Consider the following 26171-nt stretch of genomic DNA (forward strand, 5'->3'; position numbering starts at 1 on the left):
AATAAACTATCCTCGATTAGTACATATCTAAAATGTAGTTTTCAAGCCCATTTTTCAAAAACAGATTCAAATTCAAGGAAATTATTATGTTATAAGAAAAACCAGCTAATACATCAAAATACACTCGGTAGTATGAAAAATAACTATTCAGGCAACAATAAAAAACCAAGAAGTTGGCAGGCAAACCAAGCATAGCACCTCTTTGACTACAAAAAAAACTTGTTATCAAATTGACACTTCTCTGGATAAACTTGCAAAAAAACAAGAATTACTGAGACAAACTTACAAGAGAGAGAAAGCTTCCCAAGGGTTAAGCTTAGACTGCAGTTTCCATCGATTTAAACTTTGAAAATAGGTACATCGACTTTCAGAAAACTTCTTAAGGAGTTAAAAAGATTTCTTCTGGAGGGAAAAGTAAAATTGCTAAACATTAGAATGTGAGTGAGACACACATACTCTGAAATGGGCGTCTTCATATTTTAAACAATATCTCAGCATCAAGTACACAAATAATTAACGACAAATTCAACTTACTTTTCTATTGGTAGAGCTTTTACACTTCCATCACTTGTCTCGCTGAGTCCCGTATCAGCATTGAGAGTTTCTGTGAGGTAGAAAGTGGAAGAGGAAGGAGATGTACTAGGTGATACAGATGACTGTCTCTGGAGTGCTGAGGTGGACGCAGAAGCCCTCCTGCCAAATCGACTCTTGAAGGACCAATACTTCCTGCCAGTCAGGTTCCCCGATGACACTGACTTGTTGAGAGGGGCGGGAGGCAGTGGCGAACGATTGTTTGGATTGTTTGGTGGAGGAGGCGGCGGAGGGACAGCATGATGATTGGGAGGGGTCGGGCTGTTGGTGGAGGTTGTTCTCTCTGGGGGCAGTGGAGGGGGAAGGGTTGGGGCAGGATGACGAGCTGGGGGTGGGGGAGGAGGTGGTTGAGCATCAGGGGTGGGAGGCAGGGGCGGCTGGGGGTGACAATGTATCACTGGAGAAAAAAAAGGAAAAGAAAAGGCACTTTAGGATACGACATGATCAATTAAAACAGCCTAAGTTTCATTGACCACTTGGCTATATGTAATCCTATGATTTGAATGATGGGTTTTTCTTATTTAAAGGAAAATCCTCCAAAATCGTTGGCACATTAATGGCTGATGCTGGGTTTCGCTATTTAGTGGGCCCTTTCCGCTTCTATGGCAGTGAGGTGTTTACCCCGTCCCTCCCTTCCAACCCTATCCCTATCCGAGAGGCACCGTCAGGCTCCCATCGTGGCGACGCCTCTTTCCTTTTTCCTTCCCATCCAAAATCCTCCCCGGGAGTGCAGGCGTATAAGTCTCTGACTTGGTTCCTGACCCCGGTGTGTTGTAACCCTGAAAGAACCCCCCTTGGGTTCTCATTGGTGACCACTTGATTGATAAATTTGTCAGGTTATTCGGCAGTTTGGTGATTGCTTTTCATTATCTTTGACCAAACGTCAACTTATTTATGCAATTAACTTGCTATCCATTTCTTGCTCATAGAAAACTAAAACATGAAAATGAACTTAAAAAACATTACAGAGGTATCTTTAAAAGAACCTATGTAGAGGGACTGCTTTCTCATGTTTTTGGTTTATGAGAACAATTAAATGCACTGCATGAATAAAGCACTACCTTATGAAAAGGAAAGCATTGGGGAAATAGTGGGAGCAAGTATTTAGTCATGAGACAGAGCACTTCAATTTGATAATTTCAAAAACAATTAAACAAAAGAGCCAAATAAATTTCAACTTCCAAACTCAAAGATAAAGGGATTTATGGGTTCAATTTTCTATTTTTGGGTCCCATACTATTCATAACAATTGAGAGCTAAAATTAAGATCATGATGGAAATCAAATCCACTCACCAGGGATGACTTGCTCACTTCCGCTTTTTTTGCGAATCTTTAAGAGGCTGCGAGAAAGATCATGTTTTCGAATGGACCAATTCTTTTTAAATTCCTGCATCTTTTTGCCAGCAACCTCAGCCATCTTCTTTTTAATACCATTAGTGTTTGTACCAGTCACAGGAATTCCTTGGGATGTTGAAATTTTCACTTCGTTTGGAATACTGGGAAGGTCCTATGAAAAATTAACAAAGATGAATTACAAGAGTTGAAAATAACTCTAGATGGCATAACAAATCATAAAAAATTGATGTTTTACCTCAATGGAAACTTGAGAGTAAAATTTTGAATTAAAAATGCTTCCTGGATATTTTTAAAGAAATTTCAACTTCATATAAAGCCAACTATACTTTATACAATCCAAATTGTTGTTGGACATGCCTTCAATAACTTTAAAAATAAAAAAATTTAATACAGTATCTCAATTTCTTTGCTCACTACTTTCAGTCCATCGTTGCTAATGGCTTCCGGGTGCAGCTCCGTGGTGCGCTTTGTCTTGCAAGCTTTCGTGTCCGTTACAGGGCGCATCATCAGGCGATGAAATACCTGATGATGCACCCTGTAACGGTCGCGAAAGCTTGCAAGACAAAGCGCACCATGCATCTGCACCCGGAAGCCATTAGCAATGATGCCCCTCGCTGGGAAAACCTACGTTCAAATACTTTCAGTCCAGTTTCCAGCGTATTCTTACAGCTTATATCTCACATAGGATAAGGACAATTTTTGACGACTTCCATCGCATGTGCTAAAAAGTTAAAAAACAAAACTGATTTCAACCCATTTCATACATGTGAAGTATATATTGTGCATGATTTGTATTGAAAGTGGTTGGGTAATTAAATTTTCCGTGGGAAATCGTCAGTCAGTTACTTAATTGAAATGTTAGACTTCCACCAGATTTAGCCTGAACAAATGCTCTACTTTCTTACCTTGGTTGGCACTTGGTCATCAAACTCATCAGATAAATCTGAATCGAATGAATCGAAGTCATCGTCACTCAAATTTTCGTAAGGGAGAGCATGTTGCCTTGTTGGAGGTGGCTCCAAAGGTAGGGGTCGGTCCAGAACTTCAACCGTGCAATTTTCCTTGTATGTCTGAACTGTTCCACCTCCAACCATCTCATACAGAGTTTCATAATGATGTTGTTCAGTCTCCATATCCACAGCATCTCGACCTGAAGGATTGGAGCAGTATAATTAACCACTAAGCATAAAATGCACATTTCTGAATCAAAAGATTGATATGTAAATGGCAACTTGATGAAGTCAACTGGCCAATGAAGGCAATGGCAAAAAGAGGAGGACAGATGAAAGCAGGGAATTTAAAAAGACATATTCCTCAAAATTACTTACAAGTATAATACAAAATTAATGAGCAAGTAGCTATCTCATTATTTCAAAAAATATTTTTATGGATATCAATTTTTAGGTGCTTTAATTTGCATGCTAACCCGTAATAAGCCCTCAATTTTAAGATGCAGCAATGCTAGCAGGTGGAGAATATCCATCTGACTAAGTGAGTAGTTGAATTAGCAACATCCAGAAGTAATAATGGCCTGTCCATGAAAGGGAATACAAACAAAATTATGCACGATTATTCAATATCGTAAAGCAGGTAGTTCCTGAAAGCTAAAATGGCTAGTCTTATACCAGTGAATCAACAATCAATGCTGTCATGCAATTTCAATGCTACAATTTCATGAATCTTTATCCCAAAGATCCCTGCATTTGATTTGTAAAATAATGTCATTGGTGAAGACACTGTAAGAGAAAAGCAGGTTAATATTTGGGGAATTAGTGATTCTTTATACGCAGATAATAATTTTTTTTTAAATTTCCTTCCCATGAAGCGATTGCATAGAAATTTCTACCGCTTGTAGTAACAACTCTGGAGACTGATTATTAATGAAATGGTCACCACATTTAGTTAAGAGAATGAAGCGGATACTTAGTTGTAATGATCGACAAATCAACTTCCTCTAGCAAAATATGTCCAAGGAGTTACTCTATGGAGAAGAATAGAAAATATGATATGAAATGGAAATAGGTTCTCCATTCCTTATTAGTGGTAAACATCCAGGGATGGAACAATTAAATGTTTCAATATTCTTGTTCAATCGGCACGAATCCGACATGAAAAAGTGAAAATGTTATGAGCAGGTCGAAGTTGATCTCACTATGGTCTTTCAAACTGACCTTCCTCACGAATGTAAGTTGACACCGTCTGCGTTTCCGTTGCAATGCCATCGTAGGCAATGGAACGAAGGACCAAAAAGTCTTTTCTTACGAATTTCCTTCTGGGGGGCGTTGGGGGAGGCGGTAATTTACTTCGTTTGCTCTCAACCGTTGGCAAACCTAAGTAAAGACTTGACGAAGAAGAAATCCACACGGCACAGACACTTGCCATTACGGCCACTTTTGAAGCACGGGAAGCACTCTTGCAAAATCATTGTTTACACGTCTCCTAGTGTAAAGGTCAGACGTTGACTAATCCATGGAGTGTGTCACCTCTTGAATCACTTCATTCCATCAAATTACGACCTTGAGAATAACAACATACACGAACTATACACTAAATTCATCACTTGTACACACGTACATTCGCACGACACTAACACAAATTAAACAGAAAGCTCTTGGGGCAACGATTAGCGCATTGCTCTGGATATCGCGCGGCGTTAGCGCGTAACATGCCAGTGAAACTCGTCGATGAACGTCTGCGCTCCGCCGCTGGATCCAAAATGGGTAAGAGTCGAGGCACAGGTGGGAGTACTAAGCTCCGCCCACACAAAAATCCAAAGGACACAAGAAACAAACACCTTTGGCGTTGCCATGCAGAAACAAAACAACTCCAGAAGAGTCAATTCACCGAATTATGCCGGGGACGATAAGCCTTACGATAAGCATACCGTTGGGTGAAAAACCAAGAAGAAACTAGACAGACAAAGCCGTCACTTTCACATTCACTGCGCGTATCCTTGCAAGAGCAGATCGAGGACACAGCTGGATGACTAACTGGTCTTCCCTTCAGAGCCAGCCGCGCTCTCTCTCGCACAGTTGTTCGAGAGGTCGACTCGAAAAAACATCGAGCTAAGTTCACGCGGAGGGCTTTTCAAACGCCCAAGGTGCGCGCACAAAATAAAAACCTTCCTCACAATCCTATCATGGCCTACCAGAAGTAGGAGTGAAGGCGTCTTACGAAAATTATAATTCTTAGTACTAAATATTTTCCTAGCGGGGACCTTGCTCCGGGCCCCCACTTTCGGGGGGCTCCTAAAAATGTTCTTAGCGTTCCTGAAGGAACGAGACGTGGTTAGAAATAAAGCATCCACAATAGCATTGTACCAGGTCCCTAAATTTCTCTGGGTGGTCTTAGCAAAGCAAAGGGATATTTCCGGCTGCAGTTAAATATACATTGGGTTTTTACAACTACTCCGTAATATCTAAACTAAGATATGCGTAAAAAATAAATCAGCGCTTTTTAAACGTATTTTATCAGCAATACCTCAGCGACCTTTTAAAGGGTCGACTTTTTCCGACTGAAAATAAAGCAATTATAGAGTTTCAAGTTCTCATACTTTTACACCGAATTAAAAAGATCCCCGTCCCCGTCGATTTGAGAAAGATTGCTGAAACACATAAAGTACCTAATCGACTAGAAGCTCCAACAAGGACACTAAAGGAATACAGAATTAAAAATTGGGAAAAAAGAAAATTTTATTTTGGTCCAGATATTTTCACTTCTCCGTTCCTGATGTGTTTCGCCAACCTTCTTTAGGCATAAAAGATTGATAGATCACACCGATTAGACCTAAGAGCGAAATATCAATGGTTGAAATACGAAGATTAACCGACATAAGAAATCGAACTAAAATAATGTTTTATTATGAAATATAAAGGAGCCCTTAGCGCTGGAAAAATTGGACGCATCTCGGAGATTCATTTTTATTGAATACATATAATTTTTCTGAAAACTAGACCTTGAATAAGATATAAATTGACAAGGAGGTATTAATTTCAGTTATTTACCTTTATTCCGACCTATGTTTTCCACAGTGAAGTCATTTCCACGATGAAAATAACTTTGTAATGCAAAAACTCCGATCGATAAAATTTTGTCAGTGTATTTTACGAGATTTAAAATTTTAGTCCAGGATATGATGTGTGATGCGCAAGTAAAAATCAAAATCGCAATAAACATGGCTGAGGCCAAGACTAAAACACTCTTTTGAAGAGCCATTCGTTGGAATTACCTAAAATAAAAACCTCAAAATATGAATATCACCTCATTTTGGTCTCCAAGCTTCAGCCATGACCTTGAGCGTAAACATTCTCAAACTGTTTGCCGATTCTAATATACTTCACCCTTAATTTGCGAAACCGAATAGTAATTTAATCCCGATTCGAGGCATCACGAGACGCAGGAGTAATTTGAATATGACTGAATAAAAGATCATTGCTTGTCTGGACTTAAGCCACTGCAGCACTAACGAGAAATAGGACAACGGTAATCTGTATGAGCGATCATGACCCACAAGAACATTCCAATACGTTGAGCGGGAGAAATCACAGATCAGCCCCATTCAAGTCATCAAATGTACACAGATAGGAAAAAAACCAACACGCAACTCGCTGCTCTTGCGTTGCAGGTCTCCGCCAGATGGAGGTGCCAAATGAAATCTAGATAGAGGGGTAGAGCAAAGAGAGACGCAGGGGAGTTGGGTAGGAGTGTCATTGCCCCCATCCCTACTTGTCTCAACGCGACTCCTTCGGGACGAATTCTTCTCCGGCGTCGGCTGCGATAACAGACTGGCTCACATAAGGCTTCGAGCTCTTTTTAAGTAACGCATTTCAGACGATGAAGGCTCGCGTCAAAGGATGGGCACGGTGTGGGAGGACGACGCGCTGGAAGATAAGCGGCCTCGCGGAGGAATACGGAAGAAAAGAAAGAAAAAGAGCCCGATACACAAAAAAGACTACAAAAGAAATTTATAGATTTTCATATCAGAGGATTTTACACATGTTATGGGTTAGGCACAAACTCATAAAATTAGGAGGCTTTGGAATTTTCTAACTAACAATAAGTCAGAAAAAAACTGACGATCTAAAATAATTAAATATAAAAGAAAACAGCGAGAAAAATTTACAAGTCGTAAATATAAAATTGTTCTGAAGTCAAATCCCGAGCTTTATAAAACAGCGAAATTAATTCAAAATGCCTAGCGACATATATAACACCATCGCTTCATCAACAGGAAACAGCAATGATTGCAGTATTCGAATAAACCGAAGTTGTGTATAACAATGCAAAGAGTGGGGAACTGATAAAACGTTTATTCGACGGCCACCGTAACGGACTGATAAGAAAATGTTTTCCAGGGATAACGCCATATGACAAGAAAATAACATTCCCGGAAAAAAATGAAAATATAGCAGAAAATCCTATGTTTTAGGAATTAGAAAGGGACTTCATACTACTACATACAAGTCCTGGGATCCTGCCACGAAATGGAGGGGAGCTTGATATTTCAAACTAACATCAATTGAATACGACTGAAGTTACCTTTACAAACAGTTAACATCGAATATACCGAAATTAAGCTCTCAAACTTGCTTACACTGATTCCTTCCAATGACTCAATCATTTTTCGAGAAAAAAGTTACTCACTTTCGAGAAAACGAGCTATCCAAGGTTCAGGTAACGCGAAAACTATCGAAGTCATTAGGATCAAATAAACCACATTCAAAATGTACAGCAAGAATGCAAATTCTCATGTAGCAGGACAAAAAAGGCTATTAAAGTATCAGCAAAAATCCTCACATTTAATCAATGAAAATAGTTAAGCCAGAGTTTAATTCCGCACATTTGAACACTACTATCTCGCTTTTTCTCTTATTGGCTCGATTTTATTTTTTCCACCAGGACAATATATGAGGAGCCGTCCACGGCTTACTAAGGTAGCTTTTATTGCATTCTTAAAAAAATCTGAGAATGATAGGAAAGTTATTTACGAAAACTTTGGAGGCAGCCGTTTACTTGATGCAGAGGTAAGCTCGAGAGGACCTAACAAGAAATATTTTTCGTCTTATTGGATCGGAAACAAAAAGACAAATTCAGACGCATAACTGCTAAAACGATAAAAGCAAAATGCATATGCGGAGCTACACAATATCTTCAAAAATAATGATAAATTCATTTATAGTTTAAAAAAGAAACACTAAACGACCTTTCAACATATCAATAAACAAATAAATCAATCCCATCAGTCAGTAACGATTAAAATGGAACAACAGAAGTTACACGAAGGAAATGGGCGATACTTACTTTTCCGACTCCTTCGGCTATACTCTCTCCTAACCTTCTTGCTCCAACTTGGACTTCGCCTGCCTCTCGGGACCCACTCCCTAAACCTGTTGAACAAGAAATTCAATTAGGGTGAGTAATTTTGAGCACTGCGTTAGTATTTAATCAACCATAAGGAGTTGAAAATCATAATTATCATTTGGCATTCGAAAGTACTCATTTATTTCAAATCACCGACCACATAGTTTCGAGTTCGACTTTGCAATGCTTGACAACGCGACTACTCGAAAAAAGAAATCATTCGGGCCAAAAAAGAGTCATCTTCCCATAAATGATCCTCTAATACAGCGGTTTCCAACCTTTTTTTTCCTCCCGTACCCCTCAATAAGTATATAACTAATATTGTACCCCCAAAAATGTAACGTGCACATTTTATTACATAACTTCACTACGGGTAGGTGACGCTTTTAGTAACAAATAATTGTACGAATAAAAATTTTGTCTTAAATACCACATATAATATGCATACACATTTCCTGGTTAAGTTATACATAGTTCCTGGCGTCCGCCATTACCGATTATGTTCGGCGTACCCCCGACTGGTTCGTCGTGTACCCTTAGGGGTACGCATGCCATCGTTAGGGAACTGCTACTCTAATAAAATGAAAAATGTGTAATAAGTTAGTAGCAACGATATTTTTTCATTTGAAAGACATTAACGGATTTAAAATAATTCGACGAGTTCTTATTATTATGCTAAGACATGATATGCTCTTAATATTGAGACAAAGAAACGTGAACGCCGGGGATTTAAAGATAGACGTCGCGACGTTACACGTTAGACGTGCTAATCTAGGCGGTTGATTCACGTCTCCAACTTAATTGGTGACGAGGAAAAGAGTCTTCCAATTAAAAGATTGTATTTTAGGCATCTCACACTCCTTTTATTCCGTCAGATAATACGGTTAAATCCGGGAAAAATCCATCGCCGGAAGAAACCAATCATGCTAAACAATAGGGTGGTTTCCTATTATTTTTTTATTGCCTAAATCGAAAGATTATTACTCCTGGAGTACGTATTTCACGCTTTTAGATTTTTAAATGACGATATCTATTTTTCGCGATTAAATGAAAAGTGAAAATTTTCAAGCGCGCGAAAACGCGACGGCTAAGTATGAATGCTGGGAAAATTCCGAATGACGTCGTTCTGGTTCCCGCTGCCGCAAGTGAGGTGACCTTGGGGCGAGGCTTTGAGCGCTAATACGACGCAGGATGCTAGCAGGTAGCAGAGTACCCTGCTAGCTGGTAGCGCTTGGCTTAAATAAGGATTATTAATACCTTATCAAACGAAGAAAACTTTCCGACCTTAGCCAGTTTTAATGGGTGATTATTAAGACATGTTTCCCTGAGCTCTGTGCCTCATGCATGCATTGGTAATCTCAGACGATGTAAAACTCCTATATACTCGTATAGAAAGTAGGTCCCTCTGACGTCACGTGGAGTGGCATCGCATGGGCGCCAATCTGGCCTTTTTCATATGAGGATAAAATTGACCATAACCATTCGTCTAAACTGGTATTTCTAACACCAAATAATTTGTATATCAGGAATACACTAATGGTGGGTAACGAATCGCAATCAATGCCTTTCCTTTTCTTTGATGAAGGAAACTATCCTATGCATATTTCTGCCGATGCGCTGCTAGATAAGAGACTCAATAGGGTTGTCATAGCAGCTTTACTAGCGTATACTAAAATTACATCTTTTCAGATGAATATTTTACTAGTGATCATTGTTTTAGGTACAAATATCCAGGAGAATACTCCATTGAGTGAATTCGATACACAAATAAAACCTTGAAACAGTATAGGTATTAAATTAGTGAAAAGTATTGAATATTAGGTTCGTTATTTTACACCTAGATGCGAAAAAACGCGCCACTTTTGCCAGAGTAGTGAATTTTCCCTTGGATGGGATTGCCGCCGAAGGGATTTTTTCGCTTTCTCCAGAACAGATGTCGCAACGCTCACGGCCGCAAGCAATACTCCCTCCAAAGCGTTCGCGGTGACGAGAGCAAATTAGTCCACAAAAACAAGGGAAAACCCGAAAAACATTTAGCATTGAAAGAGGATTACATTAAGTCGCTCCCGAACTCTAAGTAGCACTCAATTAGGAAGAAAAATAAAGAATCAACACATAAAGAGAATTGAATAGCGGCGAACGCGGGTGGATTTGCTGTAAAGTGACCAAATTTTTATAAATTCAAACTAAAAAACGTTAAAATGTAATATTCCTAATGTAACAACACAGATACGTACTGCACATTTGAGCACTATCATTTCACTTTCTCTCTCATTGCCTCGATTTAGTTTTTTTAATGGAACAATGCTTGAGGGGCCGTCAAGATAAGTCAGTCAAAAAATGATTTCCTGGGATTAAAAAATCACACATTAATTATAATTACGGAACTAGATATGGCCTTTGCATATCTATTCCACAGCATAGTTCACAGATGCAGAAACAGTGCCCTTATTACACGAAAATTAAGGTTTACAATAAGTTTCCAACTGAGTTAATATATATGCCCATTAATTTCAATACATTTAAGAGTGAAATTAAGCAAATTTACTTGAGCAAAACTTATTACACGATACAGGAATCTCTTGACGATACGATTTTAGTCGATATGCAAATATATTAATGCAAACCTCCTGATGTACTTAAGGGCACCTGGATAGGAATTCACTGTATGCAAAGGTATCATTTGTGTATGAACAAGAAATTTCCTTCATCAATTGTTTCAAGTTTTTTCTTTGTCTGCATTTACCTAAGAATTAAACTATTTGCGGCAATGTATAGAGAATATACCGATAATGGGAATTGCATATATATTGAAAAAAATTGGTTTTTCATTTCAAAAGAAAGAAAAAATAATTTTATCATGATAAAAAATGTATTTTTTAACGTATGTCATCGTAATGAGATATTTGAATTTTTTAATATTTTGTATCGATAAATTTTCTATTGCTATTCTGTAACGAGTCACCAAATTACTGTAGCTTAAGCCACATGTAATTTAAGTGTTATGTGACGATAACATTTATAATAATCATTATTATAAAATTCATTATTCTTATTACCATCGCTAAAGGTATCTTTTTCGCTCTCTCCTGAAAGAATAGGAACCACAAACACAGGGGCGCCGACTTATAAAAAATATTGGGGGGCCCATATCGGGGGTCTTGCCCCGGGAAGAGTTTATATTCAAAGTGTGTCGCAGCACCGTAGCACTATCATAATTCACACCACTTGTTTTCAGTTAACCTGCTTACTGTCTTATAATCATTTGTTTTAGCACATTGTTGAATATTTTAAAAGGTAACTATCGTCAAACATGGGAAATAAAAAATACCAATATATTTTTGTAATTTCACCAAGCATAATATAACTTAATTATTATCTTGAATTATTGAGGGGGCTCCGCCCCCCCAAACGAAACTTTGAGGGGGCTCGGGCCCCCTCAGGCCCCATGGAGTCGGCGCCACTGCCCAAAACACTACCGTTATCCTGAAAATGATGGCGTCAGTGAACTCTCTTTTGAGCCGTCATAGTTCGCGAATAACGATCGTATGTGCTTCAGACTCCACGGTTATAAGGGTAACGGGCGAATCAAAAGTCAGAGATGCATGTGATACTTACACGATGACCTTGCTCTCGGATCCGTTGTCCTCGTCTTCGGCGTCGGAGGCGTCCACGTCCATCCAGTCGTCGCTGGTGTCGCTGCGACGCTCCGACTCGCCCCCCACGCCCGTCACCTCCTTGCCTCCGAGGCCAACGGACGTCAGCTGATAGGACAGCACCTCGTGAGGACCCACCACTGCAAACGAAGAAAGATGGAGGATACAGATATTGCTGAGTCTCGTCAAGTTCGAAGTATCAAGACGATGTGGGAAATTGCGAAAAATTCGCTGGTCTAAAGTTAAAGCTCTGTTAAGGACATCTTATAGTCATCACATCATATATCATTTATTGCGCTTGAGGAATTCTGCGTAAGATTAAGACCAGGGGCGGATCCAGGATTTCTTTCTGGGGGGTGGGCACAAGCAAGGCCGTACCCAGGATTTTGTTCTGAGGGGGCACAAGGATACCTCGCAATACAAAACGAACGCAATGATAATGGGACCGTATTAAAAATCTTGCATATTTTTAAGGGTCTGGGGAAGGGGGGGGGGGGGCACGTGCCTCCGTGCCCCCCCCCCCCCTAGATCCGCCTATGATTAAGACTCAGTCAGTCAAATTAAGGTGCGCCCACAAGTTGTGGGCCACAACTATCCACAACCTTATTTTTTAGTCTGAAGAAACATTTTAGCAATAGGATAAAGAAACACTTAGCACGTCAAAATATACCAGATTAGGTTTGGGAAAACAACAGATGAGAGAAATACAAAGGATTTTTCCTTATGAGAGGCAAGGCGAAATAATTAATCAACTTTAAAAGCAAATAAACAATAAGAACAAAAAATAAATAATCAACAATAAAAGCAAAATGAAAAACTCGGTCATGTGAGCACACTCAGGTAGCAAAGAAGTATTTTTTTAGACTTCAGTATGGCAGTGAGATATCAATTCTCTTTCCCGTCTTTGAACACCTACTTTGCCAACGCTATTTTCTCTCTGCTCTCCATATTGCGCTGCAACTGTTTTTATATACAACACTGCATAATTTTTTTAAAAATTTCAAACGCTCAAGTCTCGCTTCAATGAATTTTAGAAAAGGAATTCACCGCTAAAAAAAGAGATGAGCATTCAATGCGTTTTCAGTTCTCTAAAAGACGAGAGGGGCATTAGGGCATATCCGTTAAGTGTGGTGAAATTTGGAGATAACGGGTGACTTTTTCAGTTAGCACATATCAGTGTTTACTTCAGGAAATAACCTTATCCATAAGTATTACATACATCCTCCTTCCTCAGCGTTCGCCACGATTAGCTCAGCAATCCATATCAGACTCGTCGCTAGACTTTTCTTACGTTCACTAATAATCCCCTTATCGATTCTCTCCCATTCATGAACTCATTTGGAAACGCCATTCACATCTTGATATTCTGACTTCTGTGTCCGATCTCCCATTAAAGTTAAAAAAGCAGTGGCAATAAATGTACAACTGTGAGTCAACACAAAAAATTACGTCAGGCAACGGCGCGAAATATGTCTTGAGGCTTACACCTTGAATAAATTAATTTGTCTGGGAGGATTAATGTGATCGAGTAAAAAACAATAAAATTAACAAGAACTTTTATCAGGTATACTTTACGATCAAAATGAAGAGTTAAAAACAGCAAAAAAATGAGAAAATATGGTGGTTATAAGTTACAAATAAAGAAGTTTTTTTCTGGCCAGCTTTTCTCTCAATGTGTTTGGTAAGTTTGGGAGCATGGATGCTAATGACGGCAGAGAAGGTGGAGAAGGCAAAATTCATACACTCTGTGCGAGGCTTCAGGACGGGTTTGGGAATGATGAGCATTTCGCCGGGATGACCGACCGGACGTATTAAGAAAAGGAAAGTGGCTCCGTGGAATCCACGATGAAACCCACGCCCCTCTCGGAGCGTACGCCTGTTGAGCAACGCTGGCGCCACCGCCGGAAGAAGTCTCCGTTCCCGCTGTTGTGTCGTGAGAACGCTCGCCATTCGAAACAAAAAAAACGAACAAGAGTTTGTGCGACGCAACTGAAATTTGCCATTGCTTGTATACAATGGATGAAAAAATCGAAGTCACTGTTACTCTTGACGTTCATTCTTATCGTCACGGTAACGTGGGCGATAGCCAGCAATAAAATACAAATCAGATAACACCAAAACAAAACACAGGTATTGAACGAATTTGAAGAATTTCTAGACAATAATGACGGAAAACTGAGTCGGCTCTAGACATAAATGTGATATAGAGCGTATTCAACATGCATTATAGGAGGATGAATATAGTTGCATCTTCCTATAATGCATATTTCATAGGCTCTATATCAATTAAATGGAATGCAAACATTATACCTACTAATGACAAAAAAAATCAAAATTTCAGTTTCGGATTTCCAACAACATTCTTAATAAACGATTTGTCGATTTAAAACATAATTTTAACTAACTAAAAACATTAGACTCAAGTTATATTCGATGAAATGTTTCAATCGTGGTGATTGAAGACCACACAACATTTAGTAATTTACCACATTTTCATCAAACTTTCACAGAACTAGGTTTCTATGGGTAAAAGTCTTGAAAAATTATTATGTGAAAAAACAGACTTAGAAAATGAAAGTTACCCTTGGAAACCTAGGTCGGTGTATATTTAATTAAATTGTGAAAATATACAAAGATACGCAAAGGTTTGCGTGCTCTTAAATCACCATAATGAACTATTTTCACCACTCGTTGGTAAAGGATGAAATTCATTACGAAGGTATTGTAAAGTAATGCATTGTGTTATGAGTCAAAATATTTTGGTAAGTAAATAATAACGATAGAACAAGTGTACTTGTGCTTCCTAACATGGAATTAATCCGTAACAGAATAAATGATTCGACTTAATAAGGTTAATGATGAATTCTAGTACATGAAATTTGCATTGAAACATAGGCCGAGCACAATAATATTTTCAAGGGGAAAAGGTAGAATTCAAGCCTTCATTCCTTAAAAATCCTCAATGCACGAAAAAAAATTCATTAGCCAATGCATATCCGACGCATTCCAATAGAAAGAGGAAGATATCTGAGACCCGATGACTGAAAACCTGAAGCAAACCCAATTTACATAACGTTTCGGGAGAATTGAATGAGGGCACTGGGTTTTTACCCTGTTCCCATCTCCTCTAAAATTGGCCTTCGATCGGAGACAAAAGAATGAGTGAAGTTAACTCTTTTCACATACGCAATCGACATTACGACACGGCCGTGCCATCTCGGGGGCAGGAAATTCGATAAGGAGGGAAAAAAATATTATCAAGGAGAGAGCCTCGCTTTCAGCGCATAAAAAGCGGAAGAAAACAAGGCTTCCGGAAAGAGCGGAAACTTTAATAGACGCCGCAATTTCATCCTGCGACGTCGATCATTGCCGGATGATCGCCATTTCACTTTTTTTTAAGCGATTGGTTTCCCATAGACAGCGAGCCTTTTTAAAAGAATATTTTTTTTCGCGATCCAGAAGCTCGGGAAGTATTAAGGTAGAGGAATGAACTGCTAGAAAACATAGTCAAACTTAGGACATCTTCGTCTTCAACTCCCCGAAGCCCGAGTGTCGCGCCGAATTTACTGTCTTGTGCCGTGATTGTTCAATTTGGAGTTGGTCAAGATTTTCTTTTGTTTTTAAGTCGTCTCTTTGACTGTATAGTTAAGGGTCGTCTTAAGTTGGATGGTGCTAGCAACGCTGCTGGGAATTCGAAATTGTTTTTTGTCAAGATTAATACTATTGAATCATCCGAGTGCTCTTCTGACCCAACTTTCTACATCCTTTACGTCTCGCTCTGACAGATCTTGATAAGGGTAGTGTGTGTATATACTTTAGTGCACATGTTATTTTGGTTAGCAAAAATCAACTAAAAAATTGGCACGTATATGAGAGGGAAGGGAATCTAAGTCCGTGGGCTAAGGTAACCTTTTACTTAACAAAACTAAACGCTACCGTATCCAAGTAATTGCACCCTGAAATTTTTTTTTCATTTCTTCCCATATCTACAATTGTTCACGTCCACGTCGCCATTAATAATTCCTGTAATGTCATCATAGAACCCTTGATTTCGCACGAGAATTAATCGAGTCGAAACTCAGACGGCTATGTATTTTAGTACAATTATAGCCTTATGAAGGCTTCCAAGGGTTGGCGTAATTGAAAATAGATATTTCGAGCTTCAGGCCGCGCCCGTCAAAGTTTCTTCATTGAAGAAGCCGGCTGCAATATATGTATCGGCGTAAATGTCGTCCAGTTGAAATATGGACCCTCGCGGAGTAAAGCCCGTACACGTTTACTATATCCACTCTTAATGGTACTAATGTTAAATTTGATTTCTATGCACCAAATTCACATACACGCTGAGGTACGTAAGTTCTTTTACTCGTAAATTTATTGCTAATTAAAACAAACGAGTTGCGTTTTGCGTTTGCGCTGCAGATTGGATTAATGGTACTCGAAAAAGTCTAATTCCAAGATACCAGCGAAGCAAGGCCATCCAACTTTGGAAGATGGATAAAAACAAAATAAAATCTTGACAAACTCCGATTTCAAATGAGCTCTCGTCGCCAAGGAAAATAAACTAAAGGCTTTACTCACTCTAGCATTAGACAGTAAACACAGCCATAACAATGGCATCAATAATCACGTCCCACGTAAATCACTGCGAGACATACCATAATTTCCACTTTCCCTACAGGACAAATCGCAAATGTATGTATGTATCTGGGTTGAAGCGTGAGAAAAACAAGCAGGGATGGGGTGGGAACCATCTTTCGCCATTCCCCAAGCCAATGACTACGCACAAGATGAGGCAGGGAAGAAAAAGGAACTATTATAGGAGGACAAAGAAAATTCATTCCAACAACTTTCATTCGCTAATTTGAAAGCGGCGGGATTGAAGCGGGGAAAAAAATCTGTAGCAATAAGGGTCTGTAGCATTTAATTGTAGACATGTCATCGTTAATCGGAGGCGAGAGTATCCGATTCATTAACATTTCAAAGTTGCAAGAGACTAGTCGTAAACTTCGACGGAGTCGCCTGTCGCAGCAAGAACGCAAGAAATTCACGCTGGAAAAGAATTTTCCTCTGCTACGCCAAAGATTTCTTCCCCGAGTTTTTTTCCCTCTGAATTCTTCTGTTATTAATGAGTATACGATGCGTACTTCTCGAGTCGTAACAAATAACTTCTTCATTCATCGTAGAGTTAAAAATCGTATGGAAAGGTTCAAAGCCGGTTAATTTATCGAAATTTGCATCGAGATCCTTGGTAATGCCATATCGCTGACATGCATTGGTCTCAAAATTTGTAAAGAGATAAAGGAAGTGAAAATTTTAATTTGATTTCATTTAACGGTAGAAAAGGTAGTAAAATGGCTTGGAGAAAATAGTAATGGATGTGCACCAAGAGACAATAACTTTTCGCAATGGATTGCTGGATAGTTATAGTTGCTATGTAATAAAGAAAAGAAAATGAGGACCACTTCACTGATTTATTGATTGATTTATTTTCTTTCGACGTTTCAAGGTCCTTCGCATCTCTCATTATCGAGTGAATGACATTGTAAGCATTAAGAATGTAACCAATTGTCAGAATACAGAAGGGTTTATTAATTCAAGGGAGTAGAAATCATTTATCCACTGGTTACGCTTAGGCAAGACTATTGATACACAAATAATAAGGCGTGACTTTTTAAACAGAAAAGGTAGGAATTTAAAAATGCAATAGATACATTACCATGGAAATACGTACGGAATTAAACAATAATTCAGCGAGAGTGGTAGGTCCGAATTTTTATAAGTCATCATTTATTGAACTCGAAAATAGAATAAATGATGCGTAACATAGGATGACTAGTGCCCCGTTCTTACGACAAAAATTGCAGTGGCTTTTGAATTGCAATTTGGGACGAGCATTTTCAAACGAAAAGAGTTAAGTCCGTGAAGAAATCAGAGTCCAGCAGCAAAGAGTATCCGATCGCAATAACTAAAACCGTCTTAACTTGTCTTGTTAGCCCAAAGCACTTTTGAAAGTAATAAAATCGATTTTAATATTGGTGCAGGGCCTGAACATTTACCGGTGGAATATTTCACTCATTTATCCGTGCCAACATGAGTCAAGTTTCGCCAATTTCAGAAGTTGCTAGGGGCCCAGCCACCATCCACTTACACCTGCTACTCAAACAAAATTGACTAAAGATATAGATACTAATCGATACAAATTCGGTGAAACGACCCATTCTATAAAAAAAGAATTAGAAGAAAGGGGTATGGATGAAGGTTTCCGTGGAGCGGTTTCAGGCGTAGTTCGGTTCACAGGATTAATTTAACAAGGAATTATATTTAACACTACAGTTTCTCCAGCGTCTAGGCAAGCGCCTGAAGTTAAAAGGTCAGAACTTCAGGTAACTATTTAAGTTATTTACTGCATACTGAGGAGGCCTGGGAAACCTGCTGTTCCACAGTTTCGTTCGTCAATTAGTCCCAGTTTTTTTAAGTGGAACAACCAGGTGTCAATGCCCATAATTTCCCTCATGAAAAAATTCCACAAAATTACTAAGAATACAGTGAACTAATGAATAAGCTTGCCGAAATGCTAGCGGAAAATTCGTGTTAAACATTAATATATTAGGAGGAGATGCCTAAAAACAAGAAAATCATTAGGAGGGAATAAAATACCAGGTATACACACCTTCGGAAGTTCGCGACTCCCCGCTGTCCGACAACGCAGAGCCGCACCTTCCGTAAAGACTGTTGCTCTTCAGCTCGATGTTGCTCAGGCTGTCGCTCCCTCCACCACTACCGCCCCTGCTTTCTTCACTGGACACGCTCCTCCTGTCTCCAGGACCACCGGCCCTGGACCCACCCACGAGAATCCTGCCCTCGCCACAGTAGATCGACTCGTAACAGTTCGACACAGAAGTGGTCTCCGCCTTGGCGGCCGCCGCCGCTTCAGCGGCCAAAGTGCGCATGTCACCGTAAACACTCCCCAATCCCTCGTAAAAGTCCACCATCCTACCGTGCTTGCGCCTATCGTCGCCAGCGCAACCGTCGAGCATGGTCCCAACAACACCATCTTGAGGGTCCCGGCCACTCACCGAGAAAGATTCGTATCCTCCTAAACTGTCCGCTTCGCCACCGCGACCTTGCGCGTTGGTCCGCTTCTGACCAGAGGTGGGCGGTCCGATGTCGTCGTAACCGTCTTCTTCGTCGTCTTCGAGGGAGTCGTAGCCGTTGGTGACGGGGTGAGAAGGGGGCGGGGGAGGCAGGAGGGGTTGCGGGGGACAGTCGGTCGTGGGGGAGGCGTCCGCCAGGGAGATTTTCTTGAGCGAAGCGGACAGGGTCGAAGACGCGGTGCAGGGCTGCGTCCCCCATAAGAAGGACGAGTTGGGCTTGACAGGGGGGGCTGGCTTGTTGAGCGGCAGTGTGTTGGGGACAGGGAGCGGGACAGGACTCACGGGTTCGTATCCGCCGTCGCTGTCCTCGTCCACTTCTTTGGAAGAGATATGCGACTGTTCCACGGCCCGCACCTCAACCTGGACGACGCCCTCATCGACGTTGACGTACGACTTGTTCGAGTCCACCGCGTCGTCATCGTCAACCCCACTTTCAGGTCCCACGATTTCGATCACTTCCTCCTTGGATTTCAAGGCTTCTATGACACTGGAGACAGTTTCGGGATGGAACACTTCGATTTTGGTGGCGACGAGCAGTCGGGGTAGCTCGGCAGAGCTCGCCTTCTGAGCCTTCGCCTCCGGGGAAGGGGAATTCCTGGCGAAACTTTCCACGACCATCTGCGGTTTGCGGGGAACGGGAGGTCTCGTGCGGAGGTTGTCCTCGAACAACTTGATGGCATCCTTGACGCTGGTCACTGAAGTCTTTGGGGCTTTCAGAGCTACCGAAACACTGTTCACCGAGACGGAGCTGGGCGACCTCTTGGGCAGTTCTCCTTCGGATTTCCGACACCCGGGCTCCTCCTTGCTCTTCCGCCCGGACCTCTTAATGTCGCCCTCTCCTTGCAGATACGCGAAACCCCTTCTTCTCAGCACTACCGCCCCAGCAGATTTCTGTGACGGCAGGGTCCTGTACAGCCTCGCTCCAGGCTTGGAAGGTTGCGAGGGCGAGCATTCCTTCTCGAGTATGAGGGCGTTGAACTTGGAGGCGAGAGTCGCGACCTTACTGCTGGGCAGCACGGCCATCGCATGGTGTCTCCGGACCTCCTTCCTCCTCGAATCCCGGCGGCGGACGACCCGGAAGCTTGGCTTCTTCGGGGAGTTGGTCGCTGCGGGCGTCAGGAAGGAAGGCGGAGGAGTCAGCGCGTTTGGAATAGGGGCGGGAGGAAGACGGGGACATCCTGTTCCCGGTGGCGCCGGCGGGTCCTCGACTGCAACGTCGCCGTTTCCGCTCCCCTGCTGCCGCGGAACCTCCAGGACGGACGTCGTTTGAGGCACATCCGACTTGGAGGAGACCCGGGATTCGGGAAATACGTCGGTCCCCGGCCTCTTCGCCTGCTCTTCCTTCTTCTCCTTGGAAGAAGAACGCAGCGAAGACGACGCGGCTCCAACCTTACAAACATCGTCGGTAGCACCTTCTCTGTCCACCGCCACCGCATCGCGATCCGCACCCGCTTTGGGCACCACCGCGGGGGTGCTTTTGGAGGCGACGGTGGACTCTTTGGTGCTCTCAATGCGTGAGGGTTCACCGAAAACTCGATCGTCTTTCTCGGAAGCGACCGAATTTTGAGAAATGTCCTTCTCCTTCCAACCTGGATCGTTGGAGACATTATTGGCCAGACGCTGCACACTCTCAGACTTTGATTCGCTTGAGCGGCTAGCTGTTGGGGGTTCTTTGGCAGTTTTGCTGGCGGCAGTGTCTTGGGTTTTGTGCTGGTAAGGGTTATGGAAACCGTGGAGGAAGCTGGTGTTGGGCCGAGGGAGCGTCGCTGGCTTCCGCCTCAGTTCGCCCCTCTGCGACGCGGTCCCTCCGGAGAGCAGCCCTCCTCCACCGTGGCCAGGGGTGGCGTCCACGTCCGCCATGATTTCCACGGCCGCCCATGTGCCGAGGGCTCGTCGGGTTGGCAACGCAGCATCCAACTCCAGGGCAGCTTTCTTCATGGACATCATCTCATCTCGGCGGTTGTCATAGGGATGCCATTGGCCGGTCGGGATTCTACTTCCGATTGTCTGAAAAGACATAAAAGAAGTACATCATGAAAAATTCTGCTAACCTAGTATAGGTATAGCCTTTTTAATGGCAAGTATATACGAATAGAAAATGCGACAGCAGATGGGCAAGCGTGCCTTTTAATACCACGAAAATCCAATGTAGGCATTCCCTGAATACAATTTTAAATTAACTCTATTTAACACATGCGTATTACCATGTATATATCCATTGGCGGATAGAAACTTTTCAGAGATCACGTAAATTGATTATCCAGAACGTAGAAGTCAACATGCTACGGGAACACGAGTATTGATCAATAGCCTCGTAAGAAAATACTGGCAACAATGGACAACGGTAATACAACATCGGAGCCTTTCATAACAAAAATAAATGAGGTAAATGCCTATCCTAAAAGAAATATTTTTTCATTACACGAGTCGTTTCAAAATGCATAGCGGGGATTGAAAGCTTAATAGTATTTATTACACTAAAAAGCGGTATTATTGAGATAAAACTATGACTTAGAGTTAGACATCAAGCAACGGAAGACTGACCTAAACTGGCGGCGATTTAATTCGCTTCCACAAAAGAGATGTATAACAGGAAGTCTTAGCCGCAAAACCTGACAAGGTTAGAGATAAGGAGATACTTGGATTTCAGATGTGGTCTTCATGATTTCAGCAAATGTCAAAGTCAAAGATAAATAAATACAAAAGTCTACGAAAGCGACTACTTTTTCTGTTTCCTTCACGAAATAACTTTTTGGTATGTACCGAATAAATCCCCAAAAGCCGAAAAGACACGATTATCTGTTAAAATTTAGTATTACACAATTTAATTCATAGCAGTGAAAAACATACTTTTCATAACAATCATTCCAGAAAACCACTGAATTAAATGAAAATCGATCGCTTAAAAACTTGCCTTGCCTTAAAACGCTCACAATTATTTTATGCGATGAATGCGAGTGATTGCAAAAATATCTACTGTTCCAGGGCGTAAAGTATTTTTTCAAGTACAGCTCAAGTAGGAAGTTTCGAAAACGAATGGAAGACAGGAATAAAACAAAACAGTAGGATCATAACAAGAAGGTGGGGATAGAGTCGCCCCCCTGCGTTTCAACAATGGATTCACTACGGCCTCGGCGAAAATGTCAATCCCTAACGTTCGCGGTAAAATTCATTCCCTTCATCACCAACAACTTCAATCTTGAAACTACATCGCAATGCACATTTAAAAAAACCTAATTTAATCTTTTTTCTCACGGAACCTAAAATTACAAAATTGTGTGTTCATTATATTTCACAAAATTATAACAAATTTTAGAGATTAATTCTCAACAAATTTTGCTCCGAAAATTCATGTCAACCACAACAAAAATAGTAAAATCAACACAAAAACCACGACCACAACATTAATATGCAAAATCGTACTGAAAACGAATTTCAGCCTCCAATATCAAGAAAAAAACGAAGATTTATTTTACAACATGATAATTCGCATATGATATGATAATATTCGCTTAAATTGTAGAAGATCTTTTACCCCAAAAATTATTCGAATATTATTGACCTCCTTCCTACACTTAATGAAATTAAATGTTGTGTTATGAATATATATCATTAAGTAAGCATGCATAAATCAGATGAAACATGTTTCATCTGTTTACACATTTCAAATTTAAATACTAATTGATCAAGATGTGATAAATATCAGCCGCTCGTGAAAATATAAACACATTCCAAGCATAAAAATGACGCAGAATATTTATAAACACAACAAGAAATCACTTACTGCAGCATTAATTCAACCGTAAACGGAAATTCAGTCAATTACGAAAGGTGAATTAAAGTAAATACGTAAGGTTTGGATTATTAGAAAACGAAATCATTACTTGGAACACCACGTCTATCTTTCCACATATGCACACAATAATGGATATAATTACTTACAAACCATTAGTTTTCTACATCACGTGAAAGCCGTCTTGCACGGGCGCAATGTTTTGATGAAGATGGCACTATCCGTTATCACATGTAATCCAAAACGGGATGGAACACGAGCGAACAAAAAAATATTTGTAAACACGTTCGACCGAAGGTCTGTAGCGATGACGTTCGAGTAAACAGTGGTATCGAAGGCGTTGTGCAAAATGCGCATTCTTTTGTTTTTTTGCACCCTAGCGGAGTGACCCGCGGAGACGAGTGAACACAGAGCTCGAGCGGTCCATCGCAGCCTTTGGGGAAGCGACGCCGGCGGTGGGAGAGAGAACATGTCTCATAACATCATAACAGCCGGATATGGTCTTTATCTCACTTTTCCGGAGTGCCGCCATAATACTGTCCGGTCACGGGGGGTCACGTCCGATTGCTGAGGAGGATGAGGATGAGTAGAGGAATAGGAAGGGACGCGAGAGAGAGGGGAGAACGTGAGATAGGGCTGAGATCACGGTGGTAGCCAATAATTATGCTAATCTTCATACTTCAAGACGACACGGCTAAGATGGACGGCTTTCGTGAAGGATTTCAGAGGGCTAATGGTCGCAGACAGACATGAAGATTGAAAAAAATGACGGACAAAATATAAAGCTGAAGAAGAAAGGAAATCTATTGATGAGGATCGAAAGAAGAAAAAGTGACTGCAGGTCGACATTCAATACTAAGGTATTCACAACGTTCTTAGTATCTATTGTACCTATTGCGTCGTGAGTAATTTTTGAATAGATGCACCGGAATTTTCGGAAAGAAAGCAACTAGTGGAATAGACTCCGTCGATTTGCATTAATATGCACATTGGAATTTATGATGGAGCTATCTCATAATAATTATATTATATTTATTACAAATCGGATAGATGCTAATGGGACCTAATAAACGGCTTGGAAGTGAATTACTTAGTAAGAAAACCAAAATTAGGACCTATAAAGGCCGTTTTACACGGGGCACGGACTTGCGCAGGTTAGAGCTGCATTAATTTCTAAAATGGCGTGGAATTGCGCGAATGCATGAACGAAATTAGAACAGGGGCTATTTTTCCATCTCACGTCCACGCATTCTCGCATGTGTTCTAGAAATTCACCGCTTTACACGACGCAATTTTGACTTCGCCTTCGTACACACGTCAGATTGCGCAAGTACGTGCTCCGTGTAAAGCGGCCTTAAGACTATACTACAACCTACATCACTCTACGGCTGTAAAGCATGGTTGCTAGCACCAAGGCCGTAGCCAGAAAATATTTTCGGGTTTATGGAATAGTAGACAAACATAAAATTATTTTTATAAGATAAATAAAATAGCGTATGCGGTTAAATATACATATTTATTTTAAACACTTAAAGGAAAATATAAAAATATTGCTATAAAATTTAATTTAGCCTTCTACCTTTTTTTGCAGCGACCAAATGCATTAACTCCTCGGTTTCGATGTCAATTCTGCGGTCCCTCAGGAGGCTCATAAGTCACTCACCTCTCTAATAATTCACATCACTATTATTTCACACACTGCACTACAACTACACACACTGCACCGACAAATTCGCTTAGATAATTATTGACTTAAGTCGCATTGGACTACTAGATGTCCATGCACCGCTATATAATATCGTCGTGTGAGCACCAAGCGAGCATAAAGTATCTAGTATTTAATTTTTTTCATTTCGGGGGGGGATCAATCCCCCTTGATCCCCCCCCCCCCTGGCTACGGCCTTGGCTAGCACAGTCTCAAGAAAAAAATCTCGTAACCTTTGAAAACGAAGTGATAAGGAAAATATTTGGACTTGTTTGTGAAGCAGGAGTTTGGAGAATCGGAAAAAATAGAGAATCAAGATAGATTTATAGCAACCCGGATAAAATCGCAACAATTGAAAGCTAGGTTTAAGATGGCTGGGCCACATATTGAGAATGGATAACATCAGCATGATAGATAGATTTCTAGTGGTAGAACCAAAGGTAGAAGACTTCCAGAAGCAAATTTCTTAGTAAGAAACCAAAATAAGGATCTATTAGACTATACTACAACCTAAAACACACTATGGCTGCAAAGTTTGGTTACTAGCAAAGTGACAGGAAAAATGCGTATGACCTTTGAAAACGAAGTAGTGAGGAAAATATTTGGACCTATTTGTGAAGCAGGAGTTTGGAGAATCAGAAAAACATAGAGAACCGAGAGAGATCAAGACTGATCTGGAAAGACCAAGAGCTGAATAATTTAAGAAGACTTGGAGCAGAAATAGAAATGACAGAAGCCAGAGGAGAATGGAGGCGGGTAAATAAACCATCTTGGGTTTACATGACAACAGGAGTAAGTAAGGTAAGGTAAGGTAGAGTTTCTCTAGTTTTTTTCATCAAAACAACTTTAGCGTTGAAATTGAGTTCATGTGATTAAAGGAGATGTAGAATTTGAGTTTTTTTTACCTGCGTACAATTTGAAGGAATAATTCTCGGGTTTCCCAGAGGCTGGGGTTTTAGGTAATCGATCCCAACGTTTCGTCCCAACATTCTACCCTGAAGACGATGGCAGACTCAGCCTTCGAAACGTTGACACCGATTAACAAAAATCACACCCGGTGGGTAACCCGAGAATTAATCCTTCAGATTAAAGGAGAATGTGCACAAAGAATCTGACTGTGTCATAGTGCGTGCTTCATCGACTGGTCAAGTGATTTCCCGCTCTAAACGACGTGATTCTTTGAGGGCGCCGCGAGTGTGCAATCGTTTGAAGAAAGGAATACAAATATTTTCTAGCCGCGGAAAGACAGGCGACGATAGGAGGAGACAGAGGAGGGTGGGGTGGTCGAGGGAGGGAGAGGGTTGAAGCGGATGGAAGCCTCGTGAGTGCACTTCCGTCTCCATTATCATTCCCAGCATGCTGTTTCCGAAAAATAAAACAACAGATGCACGCGAACAAAGGAAGAAAGGGAATCGATTCGAGTGTGGGGGCGGGATGGAGCTTCCTTTCTCGGTTTCGAAACCCATTGGAAAGAAAATGCACGGCCCAGAGGAGACTGGATTTTAGGGGAGAAATATGCGCCGAATCTCAAGAATAACCGGTGAGTCACCAT

The 26171-nt window shown here is 41.0% G+C and overlaps 1 protein-coding gene across 5 annotated transcripts in view; it reads right to left on the minus strand.

The window, feature by feature from the left end:
- The window catches only part of LOC124159476, a 333447-nt gene that overhangs the window by 14778 nt on the left and 292498 nt on the right, over window positions 1–26171 (minus strand). For 3 of the 5 annotated variants that reach the window (XM_046535302.1, XM_046535301.1, XM_046535304.1), the window contains 6 exons: window positions 18638–21128; window positions 11927–12104; window positions 8249–8334; window positions 2854–3098; window positions 1886–2099; window positions 535–988 (listed from right to left, as the gene is read on the minus strand). In XM_046535302.1, coding sequence (XP_046391258.1) covers window positions 535–988; window positions 1886–2099; window positions 2854–3098; window positions 8249–8334; window positions 11927–12104; window positions 18638–21128 — 3668 coding nt within the window. Of the gene's footprint in view, window positions 1–534; window positions 989–1885; window positions 2100–2853; window positions 3099–8248; window positions 8335–11926; window positions 12105–18637; window positions 21129–21325; window positions 21356–23063; window positions 23160–26171 lie in introns of those variants that run through there. The other 2 variants (XM_046535306.1, XM_046535303.1) reach the window with 2 other exon arrangements.

The sequence above is a fragment of the Ischnura elegans genome, chromosome 5 (assembly GCF_921293095.1).
Source record: "Ischnura elegans chromosome 5, ioIscEleg1.1, whole genome shotgun sequence".
Lineage (NCBI taxonomy): Eukaryota > Metazoa > Arthropoda > Insecta > Odonata > Coenagrionidae > Ischnura > Ischnura elegans.